A 15,799-nucleotide genomic window follows, 5' to 3' on the forward strand; every position below is an offset into this window, starting at 1 on the left:
GTCTACTTGTTATGGATGTAATGTAATGTCATTATTTGTATGTGCTGCAAATAACTGCAAATAAAAAACAGAAAGGTCTAAACATGGCTTTTGTTTAAACATGGCATTTTATCAATAACATTAATATTCTATTTCTATAATTACAGTCCTTCTGTAGTCCTGTATCTGTTTCTCTGCATGCTTAATTACTGTATCCTCCTTTCACCCTGTTTTTTAATGGTTAGGACCCCACAGTTTAGACCACCAAAGAGCAGGTAGTGTTTGGGTGGTGGGTCTTTTTCAGCACCGAAGAGACGCTGTCATGGTGTTAAAAATTGTTGTGCTGGTACAAGTGGATCAGACACAGCAATGCTGCTGGAGTTTTTAAACACCTCAGTATCCAGCAAACAGGGCAGAATTTTGTTGATAGCATCCTCTCTATCTCTCTCTCTCTCTCTCTCTCTCTCTCTCTCTCTCTCTCTCAGTTGGTGAAAGGTCTCTTTGACCATTCCTCATAGAAGGAACATTATTATTTCTGCCGCTGAGTCAGGATCACGCCCGCAAATAAAATGAAATTTAATTCACTATAATAGCAGTGAACATGATTACAGGGTGGACAGTGAACAGTAAAGCTGAGAGTGCTGTACAATCAATCAGAGCAATTTCACACTTTCTTCTTTTTAAAAGGAGTTTAAAATAGGTTATTTCAAAATATGGCATTCACTAACCAGCTTCTATAAACTAATTGGAGATTAGGCTGTAAATACATGTAGCTTATTTTAAATATATCATTGTGATCTGTATATAATCCCACTTACCCAACAACAATTTAACTTCACCCATTCCATTTATTAAACTGAGACAATTAACCCTAATCTCCCCTTATCACTGCCTGTGCAGCAACACTAGGAAAGTCAGGACTAGCACATGCCTCCTCCAATATATCCAATACATCTCAATACATTCCTGCAGCATCACTAGGCTCTGTCAAAACACTCAAGCACAAGAAAGCACAAGTTCCCCAGCTCTGATACATTAGCCAACAGATGCCTGTGCTGACCACCTTCGTAATGGAAGTGATGAGGAAAGAGAGAAAGACCAAACATGCTCTCTCAGGCTCTGGCTGCTGATGGCCAAACAACTTAACCTTTAATATTTAAACCAATGACCCTCTGGCCATGGTGTCAGCCTAGCCACTCAAAACCTCCCAGATTTTTTTTTTTTATGTTTTATGGTTTCAAGAAAGGGCATCCAATCATAAACAGAGGTTATTTACAAGATATATGTTTAGGCCTGTCATTATACGTGTTTTAGTTAGGACATCATATTGATATATTGCCAGAGAGTTAATTGTTATAAACAATATTACTTTTTACTTTGAAACCATGTTATGCCTGTGGTTTCTTGATAGTATAATAGCATAATTTAGACTTTGCAAGAGGGAAATAGTAAAGTGAATAATATATTTCATTAACTTTTAGTTAACTTTAAAAATATTTAAAGGTCTCATTCCAACATTTTTTTCCTTCATTTTAAACAGTATAGTTGTAGTCTCTAGTATGAATAAATGCCATGTGAGCCTTTTTGTGAAAAAGTGTTTCAGTGTTTCTGTATAAGTCTGCTTAAGATCACTGAATTACTGGTTTCTGAAGAAAGACAGGATTTCGTCTCTTGCTCATGAATATTCATACATGCAAACATATTGCCCCTCTATCATAAAATCTGACAGGAACGTTGCCCGCTTTGACCAGTGTTTGCTCGAGCTGTGCTACCTTGACAAACCATGCTTCTCTAGTGCATATTTAAGGTCTCGGTAAAACGCGGAATCAACCGGAGATCCGATTTAAACCTTAGCTACTTACACAAGATAGCTAATGCTAACTAGCTGGTGTAAACAGAGCTGTAGTTAAGCTCTTTAGCTGATTAGACAGTGTCAGCTCTGCTGTAGCATGGCTTCAGCTCTGCCTGTGGGCGGTTTCGAGCCAAGATGAGCGAGGCCATGAACTCACGAGTTGACAGACATGGAGACATTTTCCTGATCGACTCTTATTAGCTACTGCAGACAATGAAGAACAGTTTCATGTGCAGCATCCATATACAACTTAGAGAGACCTACAGTATTTCACAAAGAACAAGAAAAAGTAAATATTGTAACAGTGTTTTTAAAACAGGGTGACACAGTGGCGCAGTTGATAGCCCTATCACCCCACACATCTTTCTGTGTGGAATTTGCACGTTTTCCTCTTGTCTGTGTGGGTTTTCTCCCACAGTCCAAAGGCATGTGTTCAGATGCTTGAAACTGCCTCTAGATGTGAGTGTGTGAGTGACTCTGTCTGTCTGTCTGTCTGTCTTTCTGCCCTAAGATGGATTGGCAGCCTGTCCAGGGTGTGTATCCTGCCTTCAGCTCAGAATAGACTGCCAGAATTGGCTCTGGCTCTCCTGCAACCATTCTCTTGAATGGATTAAGCAGCTTTGATGATGAAAGAATGAATGAATGGATAATTAACTTAATATATGTTTTGAAACAAGGTTGACATATTAACTCATTCACATTAATGGACTCCCCATGCTATTAAAACCTAATATGTAATACATATATTGTATGATCAAGAACAGGTTAAAGACACTGTAAAACAAAATGTGGACTGTTTGTATTGCATAATATGATCTGTTTTAAAATATGTTCAGTTTTTTTTTTTTTTAAATAAGATATACATAAGATAATACACAATACATAATAAGATAATAAGTATTACAATCGAATCATTTGCTAATTCTGCTCACTTTAGCCGTTTAACCTTGTGACCGTTTTCCCCTGTGGGTTTTCACTTTCAACCACATCCTTAATACCACAACGCCCTTGCGGTGGTCTACCATGAAGGTCATTAAAATGCATGTAATATGCATCAAATTATATTTTAATGACCATTTTTTGGCCATCTATGGTTTTGAGCATTCCTTTGCTAAAGCTAAAATTACAATGAAGCCAGAAAAAAAGATATATATATATTATAATAAGCAATAGCCTGCTCTAATATGCAGAAGAAGCATAGCAAAAAACTCTATGCTCGCCGGAAGCCATTAAAACCATTCATGCAAATTATTAGACTTTAACGCTCTGTATATCCCTGCTTAACCACAACCTAATGACATGGTATTTTGGATGACAATTAGTGTTGCATCATATTTGGTACTCAAACGCTTTCAAATGACAGTCTGTCTGTAGATTGTTAGTGCCTTACTATTTATGGCTCTGCTAAGCTTCTACTTATGCAGGCTTCACAGTGCAGTAATGAAGGGTTAAATATCACAGGAGGGAGGTGTAATGTCATAGGTGGCTTTGTCTAATGGCTTTAAAAACTCACTTCCTTTTCATTCTCTTTTACAGGCCTCTGTCCTGAGATGCCGTGTTATCTTGTTACACTTACAGCAGCAAAAATCACTACGCTACAAGTGCTACAGGTGAGACACACTTTATATATTTCCATTACTAATGTCCCACTGGGAGCATATACATTTCCACTAAGTGCTACATACTGATGCCACTACAAAGAAGCAGCCAATGAAAGCAATTAATGCAGGGGTCATCACTGATTATGTGTATTAAACAAAATAATTCAGTCCCAAAAAAATTAAATGAGAGGAAAAATATAACATATCTAGCATTACATTAGTGCTAAACTACTGCATTCACACAAATATGAACTTTAGTAACATCCCATTCCTAATTCATAGGGTTAAATATGATAAATGTGCACCTTTTACAGCTTTAAATCAAAAACTCCGGTGTAAAATGGACTTTTGGTGGTGTAGTAAAACATGATAAAAAGTATTTACCTTTGATAAATAGCACACCTCCGTTCTCCCACAGCATTCTGAACATTTTAAACAGTGTTTTTTAATAAGCTTTTTGTGCACTTTTTCAATTATTAATGCCTATTTTTAAATGTCAGGGCTCTCCAGATTCTGAGAGCTACTGGATAACGGTGGAAAAGGCGATTTATCAGGGAAAATTATGCCCCGTGTCACCCAGTCTGAAGGGCGTTTGGACAAACTGTTAACATTTCTGGATCTTGTGACGCTGTGGGAGAACGGAGGTGTTCTATTCATCAAAGGTAAGTACTTTTTATCATGTTTTACTACAACAAAAGTCCATTTTACACCGGAGTTCTCCTTTGACAGCCTTGATTCATTTGGAAAAGGCTTTCCACCAGGTTTAGGAGTGTGTTTATGGGAGTTTTTGCACATTCGTTCAGAAGTAAATTTGTGAGGTTAGACACTGATGTTGGACGAGCATTCTCTGCTCCCAAAACTGACTCAACCATGTCTTTATGGACCTTGTCATGTTGGAACATGCTTTCCAATGTTGAAAGCATGAAATTGACCAAAATCTCTTGGTGTGCAGAAGCTTTAAGAGTTATTTTCACTGAAACAACCCAACTCTTGAACAACAAAACCCCACACCATAATCCCCCCTCAACCAAACTTTACAATCACCACAATACAGTCAGACAAATCTCTTTTCTTCTGGCAACTACAAAACCCAAATTCATCCATTTAATTGTCAGAAGGAGAAGCGTAATTTGCCATTCAAGATAACATGTCTCTACTGTCTCTACCCTAGTGTGTTGGGGTGCTTTACACCACTGCATCTGAAGCTTTGCTGGAGCATTATGCTTGGATGGAGCTTGGATTTCATGAAGTTCTCTATGCTCTAGTGTTCTTGAGCTAATCTGAAGGCCATATAAAGTTTGGAGATCGGTAGTGATGGACTATAGTGATGGAGAAAGTTGGCAACCTCCGCACACTAAGCACCTCAACATCTGCTGATCCTGCTCTGTCAATTTATGTTGAAAGAGTGAGTTGCTTTCATCCCCAGTCGTTTCCACTATATTATAATAGCACTGACATTTGACTGGGGAATATTTAGCAGTGAAGAAATTTTACAACTGGACTTCTGGACATTCTTTAATTTGTAACATGGCCACAAATAGCAGAAATGGACAGAAAACACCATTAAAATATTCAAAGAAATACAATGAAATGCTACAGGACTTCTTCTAAATGTTTAAAAATGCTTAAATAAATAGTACTGTTTTTCAATCTGCAGTACATTTTTTTTTATTTTTTTTTAATGTACCATGTCTTGATTAGTATGTACTTGGAAACAAAATTAATTTAATAGTAATATAGAAGTCGATAGAAAGTTCCACACCCTGCTTTCCTTTAAGACACATTAGAAAGTAACTATTACAAATTACACAGACACTTCTAATGTTTTGTGTATAGTAATCTCTGGCAAAGTACAAATTAATCAATTCAAATACACAAAGAAATGAATAGATATACAGATAGATATACAGATAAATGGTATAGCATGACTCATTATAACAATGCCTACCTGATTATAACAATCTGATACGTGAACATTAAACGAATAACAGCTTCCCCACAGATTTCAACAGAGAAATCAAGCAGCATATAATACTGCATTTTTTTTTCTCCTGCACAAATTTCTGCAGTTGAATCCCAATGAAGCACAGTTTAACAAGACAAATGAAGCGCCCTCACTGTTCCCGAGGTAACACACGTCCTTCCAACAACTGCCATTAACATTCAGTCCTTCCGCACATTTGATATTCTGACTACAGACGGCAGATTTGAGTAGCTGCGTTTATACTGGCCATTAAAATGCACACACACTGTCCGCTTAGCGAGAGCACCTCACTTTTCTTCTCGTTATGCAAACGAGCCCTCACCCACAGCGTGTCAACATCGTCAGCCGCCCAAGAGGTTGACCGGTTTGAGGTGGAGCACTGATGACTCCCGCTGTGTGTGCAGAGACTGGGTGGACTTCATTTCACCAGGCTGAGGTCCGAACAGCGTGTTAATACTCATTATCATAGAGATAGGGCAACACCGCTGGCTGCAAAATGTCAACATTAGCTCAGCAACTGTCATATTTGGAGATACAACTGGTGTTGTTGCTTTTAAACAGTGTTAAAGTAATAAATTGCATTTCATTAAATAGATTATTAGAACAGCTTGATCTTCTATTGCAAGCTTTAGTAATTTTAGTACCATTTAGAAGAACATTAGAAAGTTTTACTAGGAGATTCTAATGCTACAGCTCTGAAAAACAAACAAACAAATAAATAAATAAATAAATAAGAGACCAGGTATATGTTTGAGTAAAATTAACATTGTTGTTTTATTCTATAAACTACAGGCATTTCTACCAAATTCCAAATAAAAATATTGTCATTTAGAACGTTTATTTGCAGAAAATGAGAAAAGGCTGAAATTACAAAAAAGACGCAGAACTTTCAGACCTCAAATAATGCAAAGAAAACAAGTTCATATTCATAAAGTTTTAAAAGTTCAGAAATCAATATTTGGTGGAATAACCCTGATTTTCAATCACAGTTTTCATGCATCTTGGCATGTTCTTCTCCACCAGTCTTACACACTGCTTTTGGATAACTTTATGCCACTCCTGGAGCAAAAATTCAAGCAGTTCAGCTTGGTTTGATGGCTTGTGATCATCCATCTTCCTCTTGATTATATTCCAGAAGATTTCAATTTGGTAAAATCAAAGAAACTCATCATTTTTAGATTGTCTATTATTATTTTTTTTCCAGAGTTGTATGTTCCATATTCCCAAATCAATCACCATCTTTTATCTGCCTTTAGAGGAATGTGACTTACACACCCTCTTTGCTGCTTTCAGATATGTCTCATTGTATTCTTGTATCTGGAGTCATTATTAAAGTCCATGCAGTGGTGATGGGGATGACACCAGGGTGTCCACACGAAATGATGAGCACTTCTTGTCAAATCAGGGATATCGGCATGTCTCAGTGTGGGTCAATTAACCCTGTTAGAGCGTGGCTCCCTGAAGCTAGTGTGTGGGATTGGAAGATCCCCCACTAAGAAGTACGTGATGATGAGGGGGTGGATGTAGATTGTCCTCAGGTCTCCTCACTGAAAGCCTGAGGTGGGAGGACGGGGGGTGCGGTTTTATGGAGTGAGTGAATCTATAAGTTAAAGTCCCACTACAAAAAGCTTCCAAATATACAATGCGCTTTACTCACAATACAAACATGCCTTTGGCCTTTTCTGGTTTGTGTAAAATCTATGTAAAAAAGTAAAGTGGTAAAGTACATCACTTAGGTGAGCTGACTTAATCTTTACTCTTGGATCATGTTTATACTTAGACTGAATCTAGTAGAGCTTGCAGTCATATGTGGCTCCAGTTCATCTAAGTTAAATCCAAGAGCTGTGTTGGGTATATATAAGGTATCTAAGGAAATTATCACAATTTCGTTCCACCTCATGTACCACATGTGATGCGAATGACAATTAAAATCTCCTAGAATCCTTAATAATCAGATTAAGAAATTCAATAAAGAGAGCTGAATTTTAGGTCAGTATTAATGTAAACTCCTAAGCAGAGGATTTTTGGATTTCTCAGTCTGTTCATGCAAAAGAGTAGTCAAAAACAGAAAAGAGAGTAAGCAACAATAAACAAAATAAAAATGGCAAAAAAGAGGAGTAAACAATGCAGAAACAAAAGGGCAATAAACAAATGAAATGTGAGGTAGAAGAGCTAGAAACTATATTTAGTACACTGCAATTAGGAACAGAAATAGGGCGGTATATATACAGACAGGAACAGGTGTGTGTGATTAAAAGTTTGGCAAGCTAGAATGCCAAAGTGTCACGTGATCAGCAGAGCCCGGAAAGTCTGGTGTAGGTGCATGCTGGGAGTTGGAGTCTTTAGTGTGTGCAACAGAGCTCATGGCAGACAGACTGAAAGTGTAATGAACAATAAATCTATCAGTGTTCCACTTGCCATTCTCTTTCAGAGCCAGGTGCGCTCTGACTTTGGCACATTGCTATTTAAGTAAGAGGTGCACCTGTGTTTTCCATTGCCAAGATAGCAATACACTAAAAATGTACCTGAACACACCTCACATGCAGACCATGACGCTTATCAGTGTAGATATATTCACAAGCTCTGCTGCTATTTAAATGATGCAAACTAAGGGTTAGAAAGCGGACAGTTTGTGGGGTGTGAGATAGCAATAAATAAGATATTGCCCTATATATTAAAACAAGGCAGTTATGTGAAGTTTGGGTTTTACATAATGTTTAGGTGGTGTCTTTAATTTGACCTGTTATTACCCAAGTTTAATAAATGTCTTCATCTTATTACTACTCTGCAGTAATGAGTTGTGATTTATGAAGTGCATGTAAATGCACTCAGTATTGTGGGAAATTTACTGATGTTCAAGTATCAAACGTACAGAAAAACCTTGAGCATCATTTGTGCATTAATTTGTAATATTACTCTATTATCTTAGTGGGCATGGTGCTTTCGCTTAACATAATAATTCTGTGCCTCTCAGCTTGTCCAGAAATGCATGTGTATTACTTAGCTGTGTATAGAAGTGCAAGTTACACTTACACTCCAAGTGTTGGGGTACACTGAAAAAAATGATGCGTAAAATTTACTTAAGAAAGGTTTTACAACTTTCTGCATTTGCTTTTTTTAACTAAATTTAATTTCATGTAAATTTAAGTAACTTCAACTCAATCCTTTCTTTTAGTAACCTTTACTTAATTTCTGCATACAATATTACCTAATTACAATGACTTAATTTATACAATGTTATTATATATAATTTTACTTAAAACACACATTCGAATATTTACATAATCTCAAAGATTTATTTTGTAAACAGACCAACTCTCACTGTCTCAACACATGGAAGGTATGTAATACATTATGTTTAGTATACTAAAAATAATGTATTACATGCCATCCATGTGTTTCAACTAAAATATTTAACTTTCAGGAAATATAATATATTTTGTATCATAAATTATTTGAGTAATATTGTATTAATTAAGTCATTGTAATTAGGTTATATTTTATTCAGAAATTAAGCAAAGCTTAATAAGAGAAAGGATTGACTGAAGTTCAGTTCACTTATTTACTCTATGTAACATTTAAGTCTTGAAACCGAGCTGAAGTTACTTAAATTGATCTGAAATTAAATTTAAAGAAAGTTGCGAAACTTTTTTTAAGTAAATTTTACTCATGATTTTTTTTCAATGTAGTCCAGGAACAAGAAATACAGATTCTCACATACGATAGCGCTGCTTAAATATTATTAAATTGATGCTAATACAGGTATACCAACACAAATATATTTAATTGATTAATTTATAAACTGAAACACCACCAGTGCTTATGCAGTTTTAGTATCATAATGATAATACTGGTGAACTGCACCCCATGCAGAATGAGCCTACAGTGTGCATATACTACTGCTGAGTGTAAAATTTCCTCCACCCGTCCACAGTGTAAACACCCACAGATGGTCCGTGAACCTCTTTAGGACTTTGGCTTGTTCTCTTCTGCAGTGGAGGGATGCCACGTCTGGGCAAAAGCTCTACGCCAGCCTCGCCTGCCTGCTGGCAGATGTAATGTGTGTGATGATTACAGATCATGACCCCCACTTTCCCCCCCCCGCTCTGCCCCGCCCGCTCACCCTGGACAGCCCTGCGGTGATATCAATTAATATTATGGCACGAGACAGACGCACCGCTGATCTGTGATGCCCCGCGTCAGGCTCCCAGGGACCTGCCGGAGCAAGGCTACGGTAATTAGGAGTCGAGGAATGGCAGCCTATTATGAGGCCATGTTTTCCCATGCTAATCTGTGAATGCTGAAGGACCAGGGAGTCCAACCAGCTGGCAAAAACCTTCAGACCAGCTCAGAGTCCTGGAGAAGGCGTGCCAGGGCCATGGACAGACAGGTCAGCACAGCTCACTGCTAACACAGGCCAGATTAGAGAGAGACGATATTACACAGTGGCTGTAGAGAGCAGAGTGAGCTAGATCATAGATCATATCTTACAGCAGAGCTTTAAATAGACCATATGCTGAAGTTTTGATACAAACACTTTGTGTTACTTATATATGTACCACTTTAAAATAAGACTACCTTTATAAAGGGTTTATAAATGGTTTACAATTAGTTTATAAATAGTTACTAATTAGGTTGTAAATGCCTTAAAAATCACTAATAATCAGTAATGACACATACGTAGAAAAGGCAACAATATAGATGGCTGTGGGTTCATTATTTGACAAACAACAGGTCATTGTTGCCCTTTCTACGTATGTGTTATAACTGATTATTAATGATTTTAAGGCATTTACAACCTAATTAGTAACCATTAATAAATTAATTGTAAACCATTTATAAACCCCTTACAAATTTAGTCTTATTTTAAAGTGGTACCCTTATATATTTATAATTTCTATTTCTATCCGTTGCTATTTTGCTACTTTCCACCTTCTCATCCTATTAAAACTCATCCCTGGTTGAAGAAGACAAACACTGTGCATCTTCATTTTTGCCTGTTTCTCTTTTTTTGTTAAAAAAATCTGACATAATGTGTCACACCTGCACCTTTAAGATCAGCCTCTCCAGAGTACTAATAAGCTGATTATACTATTTATACTGGTTCTCTCCTGGTTTCTAGTTATAAAGATATTGCCACACTGATGTCTTATAAAGCATTATTTACAATATTTGTCATTCCTGTTTTTTATTCTTGCCTGCCCTTTGACTAAGATTCATGCCTTGTGATCTATTTCTGGTTTTTGATTTCTTGACCACGATTTTGCCTTGTGCTTTGGATTATTAAACCTGCCTGCATTTGCATCCAAACTACCTTGGTTGGTTCTTACATAATGTGAATCTGGTAGTTGCTCTTTACATAAACATTTCGAGATGAATGGATGAACAAAATTAAATAAAAATGACTTAATAACTCCCATTAAATATAAAAAAAAAATCTTTACTATTTCCACTCCACAGTTGCTATTTTACACCCTAAGCAAAGCACACTGCAATGCTTACTGCTATCTTACACCCCACACATCCAACATCTATTTTCTTGCCTTGTGTCTGTGTCACTTAAATAGCCAAGGTGCTCAGTTTCTATACATTTCTGGCATATTTCTATCTTAGCAATGAAAAATACAGGTGACATAAAAATCCTAGGCTGACATCAACAGTTAGATGTTCATTGCTATCTTGGCAGTACATTGTCAACACAGGTGCACCTCCAGTGTGCGTACACCATGGGTGGTTACGCACACATGGACACACAGCAGCGCACAAACCTATAGCATGTGCCTGTTGGCAGCTGTGCAAACTTTTACATCAACAATAAACAGAATAAACGAGCTTGAATAAGCAGGTCAGGTTACCTTTTCTGAAAAGCGTTGGATATGTCCAGGTAGCTGCACCATTGAAATAGCAATTCGCTAAAGTCAGAGCATACTCTTAAAGGGAATGGCAAGTGACACATTGATTGGTTTATCGCATGTTACACCCAAAACACACCCATAATTAATTATGAGACTTAGTACATGTAGTTTTCTCATTTTGAGCCATGCGAGGTGTACTTTTCCCAACGATACAACAGCAAAGATACACTTACATACTAACACAATCAATCTGCATGGTGCGTGGTTGATAGCCCGCCTATAGGGCCCAGTATATTTGTTGCCATGCGTGACAGCAAATATATTTTTCTGAATTTCAATGACATGACAAGAACTTGAATTGAATAATAACTATGTCACATGACTCTTTGTCACATGACTTTTCTGCAAGAATAACTTAGTTAAGTTAGTTTGTTATCACGGACAATTCTAGCCAGACGCCACCAGGCATGATCAATACCACCTACTGTGCTGTCCACTACTGGTGGTAATGTCTTCTATGACATATTCCCTGTACACACAAGACACTTGGATAATTCATTTTGAATTTCCGTAAGCACATTAGCCAGTGTTCAACTTCTCTCACAGTTTAACACCTTACAACCTATACAGGTGTTCGTTATGAGAAGTTTAGTACAGAATGTTCTGCTGGGGTATTTACTGTACATGCATGTAAAGCCACAAAACTGGATATACAGTATACAGTATATAATAACTAACATATATAAAATAAGGTGCATGTAGCTGACCTCAATACTATGTAGTGGACACCAAATTGACAAAACATACAAAGTATAAAGAGAGCAAAGGCAAGGCAAAGTCTTTAAAAAAAATAAAACATCCCTAATGGCCATTTTTGTGCCAGTGCATCATTTTGATCTATTGCACTTACTTTCGTTTCCAATCTGGCTTCCACAACCCCCCCCCCCTCCCCCTCCTCCTTTTCCTGATTGTATTTTCCAAATGCCAGGAGCAGACAGATCACTACCAGTGATATATTCAGTCATTTAGCTAGAAAAAGGGCAAATGCTAAATAACTCATATGTAATGCACAGCGGCGCTCAGCCGTACAGACCTGCATCTCCTGTGGGTGAATCAAAGCCGACTTCTGTTATTTATCTAGTCCCCCCACCCCCAACAAAACCCCCTTATTTTTCAGTACGCATGAGTGCATATTACGTTCAGGACAAGACAGGTGTACCACAAATATATCCCCTTTTTACCATAACGTGATTCAATGATGCTGGTCATAATACATCCCATAATATAGCACCCTCTTCTTAAAAACTGAGAGAAGATGGTGTACCCATTTAGTTATGTTGTGGATGACGCAGAGGAACGAATGAAAGATAATTATCATAATAGGGTAAAGGCTGCAATTTGCTGCATATGCGCGCGCACACACACACACACACACACACACACACACACACACACACCCGTACAAACACACACGTATTTAAAATGAATGTATTAGACTATTATTTACCTTCCCAGGTGGTGCATTTTCACACACCCGTGTCTCATATTCAATAGCAAAGACTGGAGCGTTGTCATTGATGTCCATCACGGTGATGATGGCTATGCCTTTTCCCACCTGAGATGGATCCTCTGAGAAAAGAAAGAGAAAAAAAAACATATAAATATATAAATAGAGAGAGAGAAAGAAAGAAAGTGAGAACCATATGGATACATAGGGAGAGAGAGAGAGAGAGAGAGAGAGAGAGAGAGAGAGAGAGCAGTGCATAAGGAAACTAAGGCAAAATATGGTATAGAATCCATTCAAAAAAGATACAATCCATTGTATCCAATCTATCCAAAGCTACAATGCTTCCAAAAATCTATCCACAATATATACTGTAGTATGTGTCACTATTTAAATATATACAGCCTGTAGAAATACACTGCAAACCACCACAGCACCTGGTTTGCCTTCTTGAAGTAAATGCTTCTACATAGGCCTATGAAATACTCAAAGAACCAGTGGAATAAAGTAATAGAGTCTGGAATAAGAAAAGGGTCTTTGCCTGGTTAAATGTTTATACATTTTGTTAATGTCGATATATTCTATATATGCCCAGTAATTTGAGTGTGGGTGTGGGTCTAGCATAAGCCCCTGCTCCACTAAAGTGCCTAGTTTTGAAGTAAAAAAAAAAAGATAGATGAACATATAAATAGATAGAAAGAGAAAAGAGAGAGAGAGTGAGAGGGAGAGAAAGAGAGAGAGAGAGAGAGAGAGAGAGAGAGAGAGAGAGAGATTATGTCATGAACAATGGGCTGACAATGTGAAAGGCTGGACAGAGTGCAGCCCAACTTTAGCAGTTTTACTGTCGCCTCTGTTATCTGGACATGTATATCTGCTGTAAATATGTTGCACTGACTTGTTTGGTGAAAAAAAAAATGACAGCAGCATGTATGTGTGTGTGTCTGTGTGTATCTGCAAATATGTATATGCATGTGAACAGTCTAAATATTTGTTTTACAATGTGAACTTTTTCAGTATTATGACAAAGCTTACTAAAGATGGGAGTGCTTTCTATTACTCCCAACAGTGTGTAACTGGTTTGACATAAATCTGCTAATATGAATAAAGTGTGTGTTATTTGGTGCAAAAGTTTGATGTTGATAATACTATATGTAGTTTTGGTTGCATTGCTTCATTTTACAGGATACATTGGGTGTTGGGTGGTTTTTTTGATAAAACCAGCCTAGTTTACAAAATTGTGTTTTAGCAAAAAAAAAAACTTGAAAAACAATGAGCAATTAATTCTAATTCTCAAATAAATGCTTTGAGGATGGTACCATTTGTTGTAACTTTCTTCGGTTTCAACAAAATATAAACTACGCTGGAAACATCTTAGCAAGTGAAAGTATCTAAGTTTAGGTCAAAAATATTTTTCACTGATAAGAAATTTTGTCTTACCAAGAATTGTAAATGTAAGATAGTATAATCTTATAATGAGAATAATGGTGGCTTATTGATGTCTAGGAATAATGCATTTTTTAGAAGTGTCACCTTATTTTAAGTAATTTAAACTTATAATAAGCACACAAAATTGAGTTTTTCTGATTTTGTGTCCAAATTTAGGCCAAAAAATCGACTTAAGCTTGATTCAAGTCAAAGCAAATTACATATTTTGAGACTTTAAGAATGCTTATTTTAAGAAATCTTAAAAAGAAAAATTTGTTTACATCACAGGCAGATTTCTTTTTATAATATAAGCATATATGTCTCAATATACATTTTTGCTTGTTGCTTGGTAACAGAAACAGAACAGAAGCATCAACTCAAACTGTGTAACAGTGTCTAACACAGAATTCATCACAGTGGCTAATTGTTTCTGACACGAGCAAAGGAGAAAATCTATTAGTGAGTCAAAACACTATCGTCCAATTAGATAACGAGTTTAGTTGGAACTGAAGGAGAGGGCTTAGAAGAAGAAATGAGGAAAATAAGGACTTTTACTTGTAAGAAGAGATATTTTCTATTATCTTTATCTATTCAAGTGCAATTTTACAATTACATATTTTACATTAAAATTCCTGTGTCTGATGTTTTTTGTTTTGGTAATAAATTGCAATAGGTAAAAAAAGGTTTAAAAAAAGGTAAAAAAAACAAATGCTAAATATGTTCAAAAAGGTAGTTTTCCATTTGTTTCAAGAATGCCCTCCCCATGACATGATGTTTGAATCTTAGTTCATCTCATGTTAAACCAGTAGTCAACCTGTGGGCATGATTCAAATATTCTATTCAAGTTATTCTAGTAAAGATTAAGAAACAAAAAATACATTCCATTACCAATTAATTCAAAGCTACAATTCAAATGTTTAGAATAGAATATGAGGAACAATATTACAATATATGAATAACTTTCTATACAAATACACCTTAACCAAAGATGACAAAAGTATTGGCATGCATTACTCAGGTAGAAATATAGATACTAGGGTTTAAAATACTTCTGTAGAAGCTGAAGTATCAACTAAAGCTTTTTACTCAAGTAAAAGTGCAAAAGTACTGCTTTCAAAACTACTTAAAGTATAAAAGTAAAAGTAATGGAAGGGGAAAAACCTTAGGCTGTGCCACAGGACCCTAGTGTGCATTATCACCCCCCTCTCCAAAACCCAAAACACATTTTTCTAAAAGCCATAATGACTATAATGTTGTATTAAAATGTTAATGTTGATAATTTGGGATGCACTAGGCTTCCTGTTTCAGCTGCATATATGCTCTTTGGAAATGAATGTATTTTAGCAGAATGTAAATATATTAAGGATCATTGAGTCTCTGCAACAGATCATCTTCATACTAGACTGCATACGTCTGCTATGTTCTTGCTGGAGTGTGGGTGTGATGTGTTCAGGTGCGATGGATCGTATATATATAACAAAATAGGGTGTCGGAATGATATATGTTTATACTTCTCATCTCATGATTAGTCAGAATGAAAACAAGCTGAAATGAAATAGGAGTAACGAGGCTATTTTTAAAATGTATGGAGTAGAAAGT

At 36.5% G+C, this 15,799-nt stretch overlaps 1 protein-coding gene across 1 annotated transcript in view; it reads right to left on the reverse strand.

Annotated features, from left to right (window-relative positions):
• Window positions 1–15,799, reverse strand: part of LOC103044085 (cadherin 7a) — a 261,452-nt gene that overhangs the window by 45,890 nt on the left and 199,763 nt on the right. Inside the window, exon 9 of the mRNA XM_022680284.2 lies at window positions 12,779–12,900. Coding sequence (XP_022536005.2) covers window positions 12,779–12,900 — 122 coding nt within the window. The remainder of the gene's footprint in view (window positions 1–12,778; window positions 12,901–15,799) is intronic.

This window comes from Astyanax mexicanus, chromosome 1, assembly GCF_023375975.1.
Source record: "Astyanax mexicanus isolate ESR-SI-001 chromosome 1, AstMex3_surface, whole genome shotgun sequence".
In the NCBI taxonomy this organism is placed as follows: domain Eukaryota; kingdom Metazoa; phylum Chordata; class Actinopteri; order Characiformes; family Acestrorhamphidae; genus Astyanax; species Astyanax mexicanus.